The sequence below is a fragment of the Sylvia atricapilla genome, chromosome 6 (genome assembly GCF_009819655.1).
Source record: "Sylvia atricapilla isolate bSylAtr1 chromosome 6, bSylAtr1.pri, whole genome shotgun sequence".
In the NCBI taxonomy this organism is placed as follows: Eukaryota; Metazoa; Chordata; class Aves; order Passeriformes; family Sylviidae; genus Sylvia; species Sylvia atricapilla.
The window spans coordinates 29,032,755-29,049,961 of record NC_089145.1 but is presented as its reverse complement, the minus strand read 5'-3'; the positions used below and the strand labels follow the sequence as shown (position 1 = coordinate 29,049,961).

At 49.9% G+C, this 17,207-nt stretch overlaps 1 protein-coding gene across 1 annotated transcript; it reads right to left on the bottom strand.

Annotated features, from left to right (window-relative positions):
* Window positions 1–508: 508 nt before the first annotated feature.
* Window positions 509–3,317, bottom strand: CCDC177 (coiled-coil domain containing 177). Its single transcript, XM_066321351.1, has one exon. The coding sequence runs from the start codon at window positions 3,284–3,286 to the stop codon at window positions 1,388–1,390; it is 1,899 nt and encodes a 632-aa protein (XP_066177448.1). The 5' UTR covers window positions 3,287–3,317; the 3' UTR covers window positions 509–1,387.
* Between the last annotated feature and the right edge of the window lie 13,890 nt (window positions 3,318–17,207).

The window sequence follows — 17,207 nt, the reverse complement described above, 5'->3', positions numbered from 1 at the left end:
CTGCTTTGGATGTGTGCTTGCAACTCCAACTCAACAAAGAGTAAATGTGGAAACCTGGAGCAGAACACTGTTGTACTTGAATACTGTGCACAGGGCACAGGTAGGCTTTTCACATTTCTGGTTTATTTAACTGCAGAAGGACTCAGTTCCCTCTAAACAGCATTGAGCTAACTCTTATAAAAGAGACATGATCCTCATCTAAGAGAATCTGTAATGTACCTTATTTTGTGCATCTACTCTTTCTTGTGCTCTATATAAGAATACGACTCTTAGCACCAGTGGCAGAGAAATGCTGCCCTGCTCAGTAGACAATGATAAGAGCTGGGTGAACATCTCATTGCATGCAGCTCATGAGAACTGTAAGGTTGGAAGGGAACTCCGGAGAACATCTGGTCCAACATCATGCTCAAGATAGGGCAAATTGGGTAAGATGGCTGAGGGTCTTCTTGAGTTTTGAGAATTTCTAAGGGTGGTGATCTCCATTTACAAGTGACCTCCATATCAGATTCCACAGGTTCATTCATTTTTACATCTTAGCGAACACGTGGCTTTTGTGGGTGCTCATCAGTTTGTGGACTGTCCACAAATTTCTCTCCTTTTCTCCCTCCTCCAAAAGAAAAGGAGGAATTCTACAGATGTTTATAAGAGAAACTTGGAAAGAAGGAGAGGTGAGGATACCTGGGAGAGGTAATAGTTACAAACAGCAAAAATGAAGTTGTGTTTGTGAGCACTTTCAGACAGCTTCTGCCCAGCTCTGATCATAATGTCTACTTACATGGCCTTGATCTGTGCTTTCCCTAGCTTAGTACTAGCAGCAGACAAGGGGCACCCAGGGCATATGGCATTTTGTACTCCAGCCTTCCTTCACCTTTAGCATGGGACTGCAGCAGCTTTGAAAATACAATCCCATAACTTAAACTATGGGATTCTGCCTGTCACTCCAGGCAGAATCAGCTTGGGTGGTTTCAGTTCTTATTCAGCAGGCTCTAGTAGTCAGAAACCTCTGTCTGCACTTCCAGCTGGAGAGTGCAGCTGTAGTCATCTCTGGTGTAAACAATCAATCAGTAACTCAGAGGCTTCAAGCAGATTTTGCAGCCCTCTCTGAAAAAAATGCATGTGCTTGTGGGGTGGAGGACACAAAAACTTGCTTCCTCTCTGTAAAGATGACTGAGGTCAGTCTTTAAAACACACCCATGATGAAAAATATATTTAAAACAGTATGTGAAATAGCTGCCACATTTTTGTGCGGTACCCTGCTCCCCCAAAATACGAAATTAGGGTGGATGTTGGTTTTTGTTGTTTTTTAAATGCTCATGCTGAGGAGCTTTTCTGTCACGTTATAACGGACAACCAGTGGTACATCCTCACTCCTCCATGCCAAGATCTTTCATTTCTTACTAAGGTGAGCATGCAGTTCTGCTTCGAACGCCATCTTGTCAAAGGTGCGCATGTTCGTCTCCTCCCGCACCTTTTCCCGGACGTGGAAGGATGCTCGAGCAACAGACCTGGCATTTTCTAAGACAGTCTTCTTCTCCTTGAAGATCTGCTCACTTCTCTCCAGCTTCCTCTCTATAGAGAGGAGAATTTCCCTGCGCCGTAGGTCCTCATACTGCTCCACTTTTTGCTTGTTCATCTTCTGTACTTTTTCCTTTTCCAGACGGCTCAAGACCACTTTGCGGGCTTTTTCTTGGACAACCTCTTCAGCCACCTGTGCAGCATGCTGGAGCCTTCTCTCTCTCTCTCTAGCCAGTGCTTCCAAGTGCTCCCTCTGCTCTCTTTCCCTCTTCTCTGCTGCCAGTTTAGCTCTCTGGATCTGCATGTCCTCACGTCTGGCCTTCTCCCTCAGCTCCTGGTTCCTCTTCTCTACAAGCTGCTCATAGTTCTCCTGAGCCTTTGTCAAACTCATCTTCAGGGATGCCTTCAGCATTTCCTTCTCTTCTGCCTCTTGCCTGGCCAGTTCCTTGAGCAAGGCCTCATGCTTCAGCTTCTCTGCTTGGTTGAACAGTCTCTTTTCCTTCTGCAGCTGCACCTCCTTCTTCAGCCTCTTCTGTGCAGCTGTGGACAGCTTCTCCTGCAGGAGCTGCTCTTCTCGTTCCTGGTGCTCCTTCTTGACCTCCTCCTTTGCCTTCAGGTTGAGCTCTTGATGGAGCTTTTTCTGCTTGTCCTCCTTGATGGCCCTCTCCAGCCTCTCCCTCCGCAGCCGCTCCTGCTTCTCCGCTTGCTCTCGCCACCTCTCCTCACACACCAGGAGCTGCCTCTGCTTCACCAGGGCGGCTTCCTCCTGCTCCTGGTTCAGCCTCCCTCGCCGCTTCTCCACCTGGCTCTCCCACATCCGCTGACCCTGCAGCAGGGCCCTCTGCTTCTCCTTCTCCTCCTGCTCCTTCCGCTGCTCAGCCAGGCGCCGCTGGCTGTCCCACTGCAGATGAGCCGCCTGCCGCTGCTCCCGCAGGAGGTTAGCCTCCTGGTGCTTGGCGATCATTAGTGCCGCGATCTTCTTGTCTCTCTCCGGCACCTCTGAGAGACCCTTCTTCCTCTTCACCTCCCTGACGATCCTCTCGACTCTCTGGGCAGTCTGTGGTGAGTGGCTGAGGTCGCCCAGGCTGAAGCTGCGCCCCAGCAGAGTCCCATTGGCGGCGGCCAACCCCCGGCCCCGGCTGCACGCCTTGCCCCCGCGCTCCCGCAGGCTCTCCCCGCTGTAGGACGACGAAGCGCCCGACTCAGAGGAGGTCTTGCCCCAGCTACCCTCCCGGCGCTTCTGCAGCGAGTCCAGGGAGTGGCTCTTGCCCTTGGCACCCCTCGATGCCCTGCCCTTCCCCCCGCCATGGGCCCGGGGCCCGCCGGCAGCCGCGGCCGCAGCCCGGGAGGAGACGCGGGCGGCGGGCGAAGGCGGCAGGCTGCCGAGGGGCGCGAGGATCCGCCTCTTCTCCTCCCGGATAATCCTCTCCCGCTCCTCCCGGCACTGCTGCAGCTTGCGGCGGCGCTCCCGCTCGTAGGCCTCGTAGAGGCCGGCGGCCACCCTCATGGAGCGCCCGGGCGCCTCTCTCAGCAGGTCCCCCAGCGCCCGCGGCAGCAGCTCCACGGGCCGCACGGCGCAGCGGGCGCAGGCCTCCAGCGACCGCGGGCTGGTCAGCACGTACCGGCTGCCCTCCGCCGCCGCGCAGTCGAAGTTGTACAGGTCCAGGTGCAGCAGCGGCGACTGCTCTCCAGGACGGGCCGGCTCTCCCCCCGCTGCCCCCCCGGGCGCCGGGCAGGGCTGCGGGGGAGGCTCGGCCGGCGGCTCCACCATGGCTCGGCCTGCGGGGCAGAGAGCGGCGGCGGGTGAGCGGGCGGGCAGCGGGCCCTCAGACCCCTTTGTGTCCCCGGGCAGGGGCCAGGAGCGGCTGGGAGGGGGCGGCGGCGTGCGCACCGGGGGCGTCTGGGCCGGGCTGTGTTTGTGCGGGAACGGGCCGGGTAGCGGCAGGTGCTGGGCGCGGAGGGGCAGGTCCGGGGCGGGGGTGTCCGGGGAGGGGGTGGCCGGGGCGGGGAGCCGTGTTTGGGCGGTCGGGCACAGGGGCGTGGTGGGGGAGTCTTTGGGACGCGCGGGCTGTGCCCCGTGGTGCGCGCGGGGGCGTTCGGGGTGACGGGGGTGTTCGGGGTGACGAGGGGGGCGTTCAGAGTCCCCCGGCAGGTTTGGGCAGTGGGCGCAGAATCGTTCGGCAAGGAACGGGGATGCTGGGTGGGGGCACGGCGTGTGTCTGGGCCGGGAGGGCAGTCTGGGCTGAGGGTGCCCGGGCTGTGAACGAGGATGCTTTAGGTGCGCTGGGCTTGGAGGAGCGGCGGACGAGGGTGTCCGCGCACAAATGGGTGAACGGAGAAAGGGGTGCTCGGGGGTGTCAGGCAGGGCTGGTAGCGGGACCGAGACCTACTCCCGGGCCGCCGCCCGCGGCGCAAGACGCAGCCCCCCGCCCGCCCCGGTCTCCCGCGGCACTCACCGGGCGGGCGCGGCCGCAGCCCCGCTCTTTGTCTCGGTGCCGGCGGCCTCGGGGATCAGGCGGGCGGCGGCTCCTCCATGGCACCCCGGGCCCCGCGCGGCGCCCCCACCTGCGGGGCGGCGGCGGCGGGCACGGCGGCCGCCCGCAGGCTGCGGCGCCCCGCGCTGCCCGCTGCAGCCCCGCGCGGGGGGCGGGCGGAGGCGGGCGCGGGGGGAGCCCGCCCCGCAGCCCCGCCGGGCCGGGGGCAGCGCTGCGGCCGGGCGGGGACCCGCCCCCGCCTCCCCGCCGCGAGGGGCCGGGCCCGGCGCTGGCTCGGGTGGCTGGGAAGCGCCCGGCCCGCCAGGAAAGTGTCCTTCCCTGCGGGCGTCCCTACTCCTTGTGTGCGCATCCCTTCATCCGTGCGTCCTGCCCTGCACCTGCCCCTCCGAGGGGTCTTTCCCTGCATACCCTCACTAAATGAGCGGCACTTTCACGGTCGTGCCCCCTGTTTTGCGCTGCTCCTGCACACAAACAAGCCCATTGCATTTACCATTAATTCAGACAAGGATAAAAGGGATGTAAGAAGGCACAGGAGATGCTAACCCAGTTTTACAGATGGCAAACTGAGCCCCAGGGAGTTGAAGGTGCCTGCCTTGGGCCACCGAGGAATTCACGCCAGAGCTGGAAAGGAATGGTAAAGCTCTCAGATTTCATTTCAGAGCAGTTTCCAGCCATGAAACCTTATTCCCTTTTGTGCTAGTGTAAGTACGGTATTGCTTGATGCAGGGATGCATCAAGCGATACTGTACACCTTTTTGAGCACTCACTTTGAATATGGTGCTTGTAGTTACTTTGAAATATCCCTGGTTTCTACAGGAATCCTGGGCTCAACAGCCTCAGTGGAGTTGAGAAATCCTTTGCTCTGGAAATATCATTCAGCCAGAAGAGGATCACTGCTGCTTGTGGAGCTGCAGAGCATCTGTGCCACTTAGTGGAGCAACTCTGGTTTTTTTCAGGCAGAAGACAGGAGTAGTAAATGTGCCATTAGTCACTGTGTTATGAAGTTGATGTTTTTCAGCAATTTCTCATTTAACTTCTACAGGTACACCTTAATATGCTTTGCTTTAATAATGGAGGATATGATATTCACCAAACAACTTTCCAGGATGGCCCAGGACAAGGATACAGAGCAAAAGAAGGACCCAAAAAGGCTTGGGAGTTCTTAGCAGAAAGCTGAGGAACTGCAGGTTGGTTGTTATTTCATATTGTACGGAAAGGCTGTGCTGATAAATGCACCAGGTAACAATGCATTCAGCAAGTGAGCAAACTCCACCAATAAGCTATATTTACTAGTCTGATCTCATTCATTCATCATCGTGATAGTCTGCAGGGGACAGTTATAAAGCTTGGTGATTAGTCATGTGAAAAATCCTCAGGCCAGAGAACAGCCCTGCTGTATGAAGAGCTCAGCCTTCTGGCTGATGGGGCTAACCATTCATACTTGCTGTAGCACCTTAGCTGTCAAGCTGTGGCCATGTTCCCTCCTCTTGGGAAGTATTAAGCTGGTAAGTGTATATGCCAGGTAAGGTGGCTCCTCCAAGCTTTTGGCATGTTGTTATTGCAGCCTTCATCAGGACTGTATTTGGGCCTTGATATTTTCAGGTTTTTGTGTGGATCTTTGGGAGCCCTGTAAATGGTCTCCCAAATGCAATTAAAAAGGGATTTATCAGGAGATTTTTAGCAGCAGTTGGATGTGACTTTAGGAGACATTAACGTACACTATGCAAACACGGAGTCATATCCCTACCTCATCAAGACTAAAGGAGCTTTGGGATGAGGAAGGAGGAAATCATTGGGGGAGTTTAAGTGGATTGCTGCTAGTGAGCCATTTCCCCAGACACAATTACAAAGCCTTATTCTCTGTTGGCTAGATATGTCTAGAAATCTATGTGCTCAGGTGGAGCAGTGCTCTAAGGTTACGCTTTAATAAACATTTTTCAGTTTCAGTTTAATAACATTTTTCAGTTACTAATGATAGCAAGAGATGCAGGGCAGTGGAAAACTGGACTACAGATAGAGCGGGTGGAAATTTTTGTATCACTTCAACAAATTCTTCCGTATGCCTTCCGTTGCTCATGCATTATTTACTTTCTTCCCATCCACCTTTAAAACTACCCATACCTGAGTTCTTCTCTCCTCTCTTCATGAGAGCTATTTCACAATCTACTACAGCTCATTGATAAAAGCTTTTGACTTACTTTCAGCTTCGGTTTTCCCTCTCTTTGTTTTGTCTTTAAGTAATTTGCACTCCCTCCTGCTTGGGTGTATGCCTTACAAATGTTTGTAAACTGTTTCTATGTCCCCTCAGAGACAAGAAACACATACTGTCATCACAAATAAATCCCCCATAGTTGCACAAGGAGCTGTCACCTTCTGTCTCCTCCCAGTGTGTCAGACTCTCATGGTGGCCACAGCCCTGAACTGGGCAGTGGGTTCCTGCCCAGCACTCAGCTCTGTATTGCCTGGCAGGGTAGCTGCATGCAAATTCCTGGTGCTGCTGTGTTGCCTTCCTCCTGTCTAGCTAATTTCTTTGTGTCCGCTTCTCTAATTTTCTAGCTCTCCTAAGGCTAGATCAATATAGTTTGGCTTTCCAGACCTCTTCCCTCCTCTGCCAAGAGGAACGTTAGTATTTTATATAGATAAATAATTTTTATATAAAATTTTTATATAAATAAAGAATTTTAAATTGATTATTTCTTCTTTGCTAAATAGCCTTTTTTTTCCTGAATCCTGTCTTCATCTAATTTGCAATTTCTCCTCCGTCTCAGGCTTTTTATATACTGTTTTTGGAATGACCCTGACCTATTGTGTAGCTGCTTCAGCTTTCAGCCTATTCCGTCTTGCTTAGACTCTTCTTGGTTTTGTACCTGCACCTTCCTGAGCCCTGTGGATAAGGGAAAAGTGACAGCCTTGGGGAGATGAGAGTAAGGAGCCCTCTGACACATTTTTTGCTGGTATCTCCCAGGCATATTGCTCTTTTCTTCCTAGCTGCTGTTGGGACACAGGCACCAAGTATCTGCCCAGATATGTTCCTTCCCTGCCCAGATGCACCCCCTGCCCCTTTCCCAGGACACACCAGAGCCTATCCAGCACAACCTTATTCTGTCAGCTGGATGGTTTAAGTACTAATTTAAAACTTTAATGAGGCACTCAGTCTAATGTTTTAATGATTCCCATTGCCATGGTATCCCTGGTTCCTTCTCTCTGAACAGTCACTTGTCACATACCATAATCCTTTGTTTACAGTCTTACCGCCCATGCACCTGAGTGATTACACAGCCTACTATGTGATAATGCTGAACATAAAGTCCTTTTTGACTTTATACATTGGGCTTGCCTGACAGCCAAGGTCCAAAGCCCAGCATGCCATAATGTCAGTGTAACAACCTGACAAAAGTCAAAGTCGTCTGTGAGATTTCAGTGTTGGCTCATTTTTTACATTTCCCTTGCTTTGCCTTTTGTTTTTGTCACTCTGTGCTTCAGCTCTGCCTGCAGTCCTAGCATAGCTTGCCTTTTCCTTCCTCTATGGATGTCAGGATGGGCATTTTCTTTCCTCCTGCTGCCACAGACTGCCTGCTGGGGGGACATGGCAAGGTGTCCCTCCTCTGTGGCCCCCTGCCAGGCTGTTCTGGTGTGGTGAGTGCACAGCATTCTGAGAGGCTTCAAAGTAACTGCCCAAAGCTGAGGCACCATCCCCAGCGCTCATGGCCCAGAGGCTTTGCCTAATGCTGTCATCTGTGGCTGACCCTCATCAGAGTCTCTAGGGAAATGGAGCTTCTGGCTGGGGCAGATGCACAGAGCAGGGAAACAGAGAAGAGGTGGGGAGTGAGGAGGTAGCTGGGAATGGTGACATATGGCAGGGGGCGATGCAGAGGGCTACTGCCAGAAGCAAAATATTTGGCAGCCACTGGGGACAGACTTGCATTGCAAATACTATATCTTTCAGTCTAATATAAAGCTGGAGTCTAAGGCCAGTGTGCTGATGGTGAGTTGTTATTTGTGTTCATCTTTCTGGGAAACATCATGGTGTGTGCTGTTTGCTGTCCCACTGAAACCAGTTAGTCCTCAGTAATGCAAAGATTTTGTTGGTCCCTGGCTGAAAGGATCTGCAAAGAGTTGTGTCTCTCTATGTTGAGGACTGGCAGCAGTGTTGCTGCATGGATTCTTTCTTAGGGTCATGCTGAACAGCTCTCTATTTGGCTTTGTGCAAGTTTGGCACATCTGCAGTAGTTTTGTATTTGGGTAAACCTAGTCAGTTACCGGTGATAATTGAATAAATATGTGGTAGGCTGGCAGAGAAAATGAGGGCAAAAACCTTGCCACTGCATATTTCCATGGAAACAAGTATAGATGTAAGGGTAGATTTTATTTGGTTTTCAAGATATTCTGTTGTCAGTGGTTATTTCTGGAGCAATTAGAGTGTTGGCATATATTGGCAGAAACAAAACCTCAGGTGTGGCTGTTGAACCTAATGCATGCAGTTCTTCTGGTCAGGCTTGGCTTCTTTAAGAGAACTCATGGGTTGTGAGGGAGTTGTGGAGCCTTTGCACATGTTGAATCATGGAGGGTTTGGCCCCAAGGTCATAGAGGAAACTTCAGATGAGGTAAACAAATGAAATGAAACCTGAAATGAGTATGAGGATGTCTTTGTTATGAGAGGTCAGAGTACACCACTGGAGTGATCCATGCAGGCCTACAAAATACATGTGCATGAGCTACTATCCATATACAAATAGTGCAGTGACCCAGAATGGTCTTTAATAAGCAAGTGCCATTGAGTGTAAACTCAACAAGAAGGCTACATCCTAATGCTACATGGTTACATTTCCAAGCTGAAGCTGAAGTGCAATTAACATGCCTTTCGTTTACTTGAAAACTGTTGGTTTACTTGAAAACTGTTGGTTTTGAGCAACTGATCAGTCTTGCATGCTGCTGCAGTTTCCAAGCTGTGCTATTTATTCTAGCACAGCCTGGAAATCACAACATGATGCTATTGAAGAACAGTGGGAAATGCGACATTGCTGGTGATGCTCTTCCAGGGAACTAAAATGCAAAGTGTAATCAAACAGAACAAACTGTCAGATTAAGGCTGGAGATTTTAAATTATTTTTGTTTTAACTAATCTGAGGTGTTGATTAGCTAAATAGTAAGATTATATCTCTTTTTGTATGATTTTTACCTTCACCACTGCTTGGATTTTATTAGTTAGGTATTTTTAGTACTGCAAAAATCTCACATCACTCCTCGTTCGCCTATCAGAAACCACATTAGAACATAGTATTCTAGGATATAGTATTTAATGTTCCAATTTAAATTTGAGCTACTTTTCCATTCCTAGATTGTACTTGGTCTTGCCTGATGGTGCTGTGCCAAGGAGCTGACAACCAGAAGGAAAAGATTTGCTGTTTGCTTCTGCTCTCATCTGGGAGTGATGTACAGCAGGGAGCTGGAAGGACCTTTCCTTGTTTTGCTGTCCGTACACCCACGCTTATGGAGTATAAAGGATGTATATGGGGCCAGTGCACTCAGCCTGCATTGGTGTCTATGATGGCCTGAGGAGAAAGGCAGAGGTATTAAACCCATGATGCCTGCTCTTGAATTCAGGAGAATTAGAAGGCAAATATCCCAGTCAGGGAGGCAGAGTGAACACATGAGCAGGGTTGCATTGCTCTCCCACATTTGGTCCTCAGGAGGTAGCCCAGGCCTGAGTGCTCCCTGCTGTTTTAACACTGTTTAACAATGGCCTGAGCTACCAACGCTGCCATGACTTTGGCCAAAGCCCCTTATGAATCATTCTGCTTAATTGTGGGTGAATGTCTGCAGCTGAAGCCTACTACCCATAATGATAGGATTACATTTAAATTCCTCAAGTTATACCTATAGTTATATGCTTAGACTTTGGAGAGGATAACCTCTATTATTCTTTTACAGCATGGGCTGGGATTCTGAATTCCTTAGGCATCAGAGAGCATCTGTCCAGGACCCCAGAGGCCATACCAGTTCCAGTGCAGTTCAGAAGCCATCATCTGAATCGCATGTCAGCAAAACCTCCCCAAGGGGGGAAACTGTTCTACCTGAAGAATGAGTAATTGCAACTGGAGACAGTGCCAAACAGATTTTTCTTTTCCATTGGGCTGAATTCTGGGAGTGAGGCCAGCTGGAAGACTGCTAGAAGAAAATCTTCCTAACTGATCATATTTGCAATCAATTTTTATGCCAGATGTTGCCTCAGAAAATATGAAAGTCAGCAGACAGTAGTTCTAGTATGCAGTTTGAAAAGGGCAGGTTTTTATATAATGAAAAGAAAAGATTTGCTGCTTTCTTGAGGTGTACAGAGTCTGTATGTAGCCAAACAATGCAAAATCATGTGAAAAGAACAGGTGGGAATCCAAGAAGTTAACAAATGTCCTTTAACAAAAACCTGCTGTGTAATAGAAAGACTTCCACAGCTACCTTTAATTTTGCAGAATTAGTCAAGAGATGCCTGCCTTTCTTAATTTAATTTTCAGAGTTGGCAGAGGAGAAGCAGAGAGTAGATTGGGCTGCTTATTGGGAAATTGTGGAACATGGAGTTGTTGGAAAGAAGGAAGGATTGAGAACAATGGATGTTAGACAGGAACAGGTTCAGTTCTTTGCTTGTCATTTTTTTACTAAGCAAATGGTATGAGTTGGTATCTATGGGATCTGTACCACCCCCTTCCATCTGTGAAGAGGAATAATAGCACCTTCCCTGAACAGTGCATAGTCAATGTGATAATGAAGTCGTATATTAAATATATTGGATAAACTTGGCAGTGGGAGGATTTTAAGATGGTTGGAAGGTAATTTAAATTGCTTACAGGATTTTACAGTGAAGGAGGTCTTGTCCTTCATCCTCTTTGATCCCCTTTACCTCTTTACTGTAACACATAGACAGTGATGTAGCTACTGTATCATTGAACATACTGAAGGGGGTGGGATGGATAGTTTACCATAACAATTTTGTAGAATTGGTGCTTCCTATACATGTGTGTATAGGTCAGATCCTGCAGTTTCTCTGCAGGAGAAACTGTACTCAGTGATTTGGGTTTTGTTGTACAATTTTTTTCTTCCAACTCTCATGCTTTTTAGTACAGTGTAGGGATGAGATTCATGAGATGGGGCTAGTACAGGTCCATGGCACTGCAGAACACTACAGTGAGATACCTGGAGATAGTGTAGGATGGCTGCTGTACATTGTGTCCAGGCAAATTGTTCTCCTGGAATTTGAGTGCCATTTCTGGGACATGGATTAGGTGCTGATTGTACCCAAATGAAGCAAATGCTAAGAAGGCAAATGTAATCTTCTGGTTTATTGGGCAAAGTGTCTCTGATAGAAAGGGAGTACACCACTGGTTTGTAAGGCACTGAGGAGACCCTGTGCAGAACACTGTGTGTTATTCCTGTGTTGGGAAATCCTGCAGGCAAGACACTGGTGTTAAAAAAGATTAAGTTTGAGACAGCAGGGCTAGTTAGGATGATCAGTGAACCAGTAAGCTAGCCTTAGGACAGGGCACTAAAAGTGCTTCTGTCTTTGAGCCTGTAAAATGAAATTTGAGGCACGATGTGGCAGGCCTTTAAAAATATGCAAAGGGCCGGGCAATTTGCTCAGCCAGTGCCTTTCACGTATCGTGCATTTTGCTGTGCTAACCCAGGGACATGTCACAGTCACCCTCAGAAATGCAACTCTGAAGAAACTGCTCCTGTGAAAACCAGGGTGGTTTGTTGACTTCAACCATAGCAAGACCTACAGGAAACTCCCTTTTCCTTGCTCTGAACATTTAGCCCTTAAGTGAAGTGGAATTAATACCACTGTGCTGTGTGGCTTGAAACTAGCACAACTGGAGCAGAAGTCAATTTGCTGTATTTGAAAGAAAATTAATTAAGGCCTCATTTGTTTCCCTCAGAGAGAAAAGCTCTGGGTACTTTCCAGGAGATGATGTTTTTTGAGCTTCTCTGGTACAGGCCTATATGTATAGAACAAATGTAGTGCAGCTTCAAGACCCAAATCCCTGTAAACTCCAGGTTGTGAGCTGAGTCTTCTGGCTCCCATGACAGCCCTGGTGACTGCTGCACAACTTTATGCTGCATTTGAAGTCACAGAAAGAAACAATCTCTTAATGCAGTACATGTTTATGGTACTCCAAGAAGGGAAGTATCATGGCAAGGATGATGCTCATTGCCACATTTAGCCATAGCTGTTCTTCATCAGCAGACTGTAAACTCAAGTGCCCTAGCAAGGCAAAAGGATGGATGGTGTGCCAAGATCTCTCTTTTATTTTTGTTTTTCCCATGCTGCTTTAATAGTCTTTTGGAGATGGGCTGCTCCATTTACATCTAGTCTGAATATTAATAATGAATAATGCCCTGCTAAACACAAAAACTGTGCTGGGTTCCAGTGTATGATACTGGAAGTGTAACTGAGGGCTAGCAGACCAGGAGATGTGTGCAGAAGGAAGTGGGGAAAAAACAAAAGCAAAACAACAGAACTATAATCTACAGGAGGCTAATGCGCTGTGAGGATTTCAAAACCACTTAAAAACTGATTTACTCCTGCACAAATCCCATTTCAAACAAGTTGCCAATGAATAGGTCACAGAGGTGTTACCAGCAAGGAGGCAAAGGAACAAGAGTGTGTGTGGCTGTCATGTATGCCAAAGTAGGAGATGCTGTTTGCTAGAATGAGGCCTGACATGCTGGCATCTTCAAGAAACAAAAGGCATCTCTGGTGTGATGCCAGCTACCTGTTTTCCCACTGGAATCTGGATGTGGGGGCTTGATGGAAACAGAAAAATGTGAGTAGTTCTCCTGCATCTTAGCAGTAAGAGCTCTCTCTGAGAAAAAAGAGTTTGTGAGAGAGTCCTCTGAAGCCAGAAAGTCTTTGATGACTGAGCTGGGAGCTCAGGGTGTCTGTAGCAGCCTGTCCTTAGAGTGAGGCTGTCTTAGTCTTTTGTTTTGGTGGCTGGGCAGCAATGTGGAGGGGAGAACAAGCAGCATGGAGCAGGTGCAGCACTCCTTCTTTGTCTGCAGGGGCAAAGAGAGCTGGAGAGAAGGAGGTCACATAGGATGGTAACATTACCAAGGCTCATGGCCAAGGATAGATTGTGTGACACCTGAAGTAACATTATCTCTTAGACAATGTTCTTTTGTCTTCTGATAGTGCTTAGACTGTCATGAGACCTTTTCTAGCTGAGCACTACCATCAGAAATCATATTTTATCAGTGACTTCTCTCAGAAGTGAAGTTACCTTGAAATTGGAGTCATGTTAGATATGTGGCACCTGAACAGAGTTCAATAACTTTTTAAGTTGTATTGGGTTTGCATGGCCAAGTTTTGGTAGCAGTGGGGAGGAGTACACGAGTGGCTTCTGTGAGAAGCTGCTAGAAGCTTCCTTCATGTCCAGCAGAGCCAATCCCTGGTGGCTCCACAGACAGATGTGCCTCTGATCAAGGATAACCACCAGTTAGAAATGGTAGTAATGCCTGTCCTTGAAAGACTGTACCCCATGGAAGAGTGACCCACACTGCAGCAGTTTGAGCAGGATTGTTGTCGTTGGGGTGGACTCAGGCTGTGGCAGTTCACAGAGAGCTGTTGCTTGAGAGATGGACTCAGGTTGGAGAAGTTCATGGAGAACTGTTCCTGTGGGAGAGACCCACAGTGGAACAGGGGAAGGAATCCTCTCCCTGAGCATTATGAGAAGCCATGGGTAATGAACTGACCATAACCCCCATTCCCTGTCTTCCTGCACTGCTGGGGAAGGAAGTAGAGCTCAGAAAGGAGGGGAGGAGTGGAGGGAAGGTGTTTCAAAGGTTTGGTTTTACTTATTATCCTGCTCTGACTTTTTTACTAATAAATTCAATTAACGTCTCTAATTCTACCCTGGTTTTGTCTGTGATGGTATTTGATGAGTTATTTCTCCTGGTCTGTATCACAACTCATGAACCCTTTGTTATATTTTCTCTCTCCTGTCCAGCTGCAGAGGGGAATGATAGAGAAGCTTTGGTGGGTGCCTGGAATCCAGCCAGGGTGAACCTACTACAGAAGTCCACCATGGGAGGGAAGGAATGGGCAGATGTGTGCAGGAGGGTAAGAAGTACCAACTGTTTTCAAAAGGTTGTGAAAAGCTTTGGGCAGTTTGAATGGCAGGATCCAAATTTCAAGTCTGGGTTAAAAATAGGTTTCTTTTATCCGAATAATTCAGTGGCAGATCTGAATCCTGAGGGCAGCAACTGTCCCTGTGGGGTCTATCAAGGCATGCAGAACAGTGTGCATTTGCATCACTACGAGAGATGTTTTATATTGTTGTAAAACGTGTCCTCTCCAGCCCACCTTTCACTGCTGTCCCACTGCTGAAGGTTTGCAAAAAAAACCCAGGTTTTTTTTGCCCCCATGTATGGGCTGCCCTTTTCCCCAGCCCTGTGCTAGTGAGTCTGACCAAATCCCATTAGTGTCTCTGCCAGAAAGGAGTGCATGGATGGACTGAGACTTATATGATAGTAAAACTCCTTCTGTGGAGTAAAAGCGACATCCATAACCATTGGATAAGGAATTAATTGTTTAATCAGATGGAGCCACACAAAATAAGCATGCTTTGACCTTCTGGTGGAATTTGGCAGCTTTTATGCTTTGAAATTTCTATTACTGAAAATGAAATGTTTCAATGAAGTATTTATTTTCATCTCCATTCAAGCAACCTGAAAGCAAACATTAGGAAAATCGTGCCAAAATACCTGGGTTGAGACCATAAGCTTTGTGCCCTGGGGAGAGGTGCTCTGATGGTGGCAGCTCCTGACCTTCCTATATTGATACATGTAATAAAGAGAAAATGTTTCACCTCCTTCTTCAGAACCTGGAGCCTGAAAAGGTTGGAACCAGTGGGTCACAAGCATTTGCCTGGAAGAGGGCTGTAACTATTTTGGGGGCAGCTGGTGGCATTTACTTCCTCTGAAGTATTGGCAGTTGGCTATTGCTGATACCAGGATGCTGGATTAGACTGGCTGGTGGTGTGATGCAGTATGGCAAATCCAATGTAAACGGCATTAGTTAATGTCTGTGATACTTTGGACATTTAAGATGGTCTCTAAATGCTGATTTCTGTGATTCCACGATAAACAAAAACAAAACCAACAACAACAAAAAGGGAGTGCACCCAAATTAGTGCATCTGAGGCCTCAAAGGAAGTATATAGTAGGGTTTTTATTATGGCTGGATATAAAGAGAAGTATGTATGAATGAAAATTATGGAAACAAAGTATGGCACAGAAATCAAAGGATCTCTAAATGTTTAAAAAAGTTGAAGTGGTTGAAGCTAAAAATGTGATGAATCAGCCCCTAGTGAGAGGTCATTTTAGTGAGAATTTGCCAGGAATTGCACCTTTCTCTGTGCATTAATGCCATAAGCAGAGGGAGTACTGTGGCAGCCTCCTCACAGCTCTTTTATTTCAGAGGTACAAGGTTTGTGAACTTTTCCTTCAGGCCCAAGACAGCTGCACTAATTGATCAAAGCACAGCAAAACACAGGCCAATATTTTCACTCCATGCCTTCCACCTTTGCATCTGAGATTTCACAAAAAGAATAGCTGTGTGAATCAGCAGGTTTGTGTGCAGCTCTAGCTCCCACTCTTCCTTCCTGCCTTTAAGCCTGTTTTCCGGATGATGTAGATTTTTTCCTGCTTTTTGGTGTTGAAGTGCTTACAAGGGTAGTATTTATAGGGAATGTTTTGTGATGTATCATATTCATCTCCTATATTTGATGAAATGATGGTAAGCTATAACCTATTATGGGCTTTTACTATGAATGATCACTGTACTATTGCAGAAAAATGGGTAAACTTCCTTTCACCTTTCCAGTAGAACTACATACAGTTCCTTCCCCATATAAAAGGGAGAACAGCTCAGTCTCCACTGTAAAATATGAATAATGTAGCAGATCCATAGAAGGCAGGTGTTAATTCAAGCAATAGAAAGGAAAGCAAAGCAAAGAATCCATCCTTGATTCCCAGAAGGCACTTTTTGATACAGGAGGGTTGTCTTCATCTTTTTACGGAGAGGCCATAAAAATCAGATGAAGAGGGAGGAGGCGGCAAGGTGTAAGCTTCCCCCTACACCGGCATGCACTAAATCTCTGTGAGCACGAGTGTGACCTCCTGCAACAGCCCAGCCTTGGACCTTTCAGCCAGCAGTCCGGCTCTGCTCGTGCTGCACAGCAGGACAGACCCAGCGTGGCTTGTGCTACCACAGGCAGTCACCAGCGGAGTGACGAAGGCTGTGCCGCCAGGTGAGCTGGTGGGACAGGGCAAGGAACGGAGGAGCGTGTCTGCTGCAAGAGCACTGGCATGGCGTCTGTGCCGCTGTGGCAAGTTCGCAGTGTCCCGTGGCCGAGTCTCCGCGCTGCCCGAGCTCTGCGGTGGCTCCGCAGCCGCGGCAAAGGCAAGGGGCACCCTCACCGTGCGCTGCCCCGGCGGGAAGGGGCTGGCAGCGCAGGAAACGGCCGGGGCCGTGCAGTACCGCTGTCCCCAGCTGCTGCGGAGCCGCGTCTGCTCCGGCACAGAGCGGCAGAAGGCCGAAGAGGGCTTCAGCTCCGCTCACAGCCGCTGTGCCCCGGCGCCGGGCCGAGAGCGAGCGCCACGTGTCCGTGTAGCCGCACGCCGCCCCGCGGACAGGCGAGGAGGCTGGCGGCGCTCCCGCCGGCTCCCAACAGCGGCCGTCGCTGGATGCGGCGGGGCGGCGCTCCGTCCGGTCCCGTCCCTCAGCGGCTGCCGGTCCCGGGCCGCGCTCCGCCCCCCGGGGGCCGCGCCGCAGCGCCCCCCTCCGGCCGCGCCCCTTCGCGCGGCTCCTTTAAGGGCCGCCCCGCCCCGCGCGCCGCCGGGCCCAGCTCGCGGGGCGGGGCGGGGCCTGGCGCGCGGCGGCGGCCGGGGCGTTGGGCGGGGGAGACGGCGGGGCGGCCGGGGCGCGCGGCCGCCGACCTGCAGCGCCAGCGGCACCGCCGCCCCCAGCGCGCCCGCCGAGCGCGCCCGGTGAGCGCCCGCCGCCGCGGGGGGAGGGAGCGCGGCCGGGGGGCCGCGGGGCGGGGGCAGCCGGCCGGTTGCGGCGGGGCGCAGAGCCGGGCCCGCCGCCGGGGAGCGGGGAGCGTGTGCCGGGCGGGGGCCGGGCGGCGGGGCCGGGAGCCGGAAGGTGTC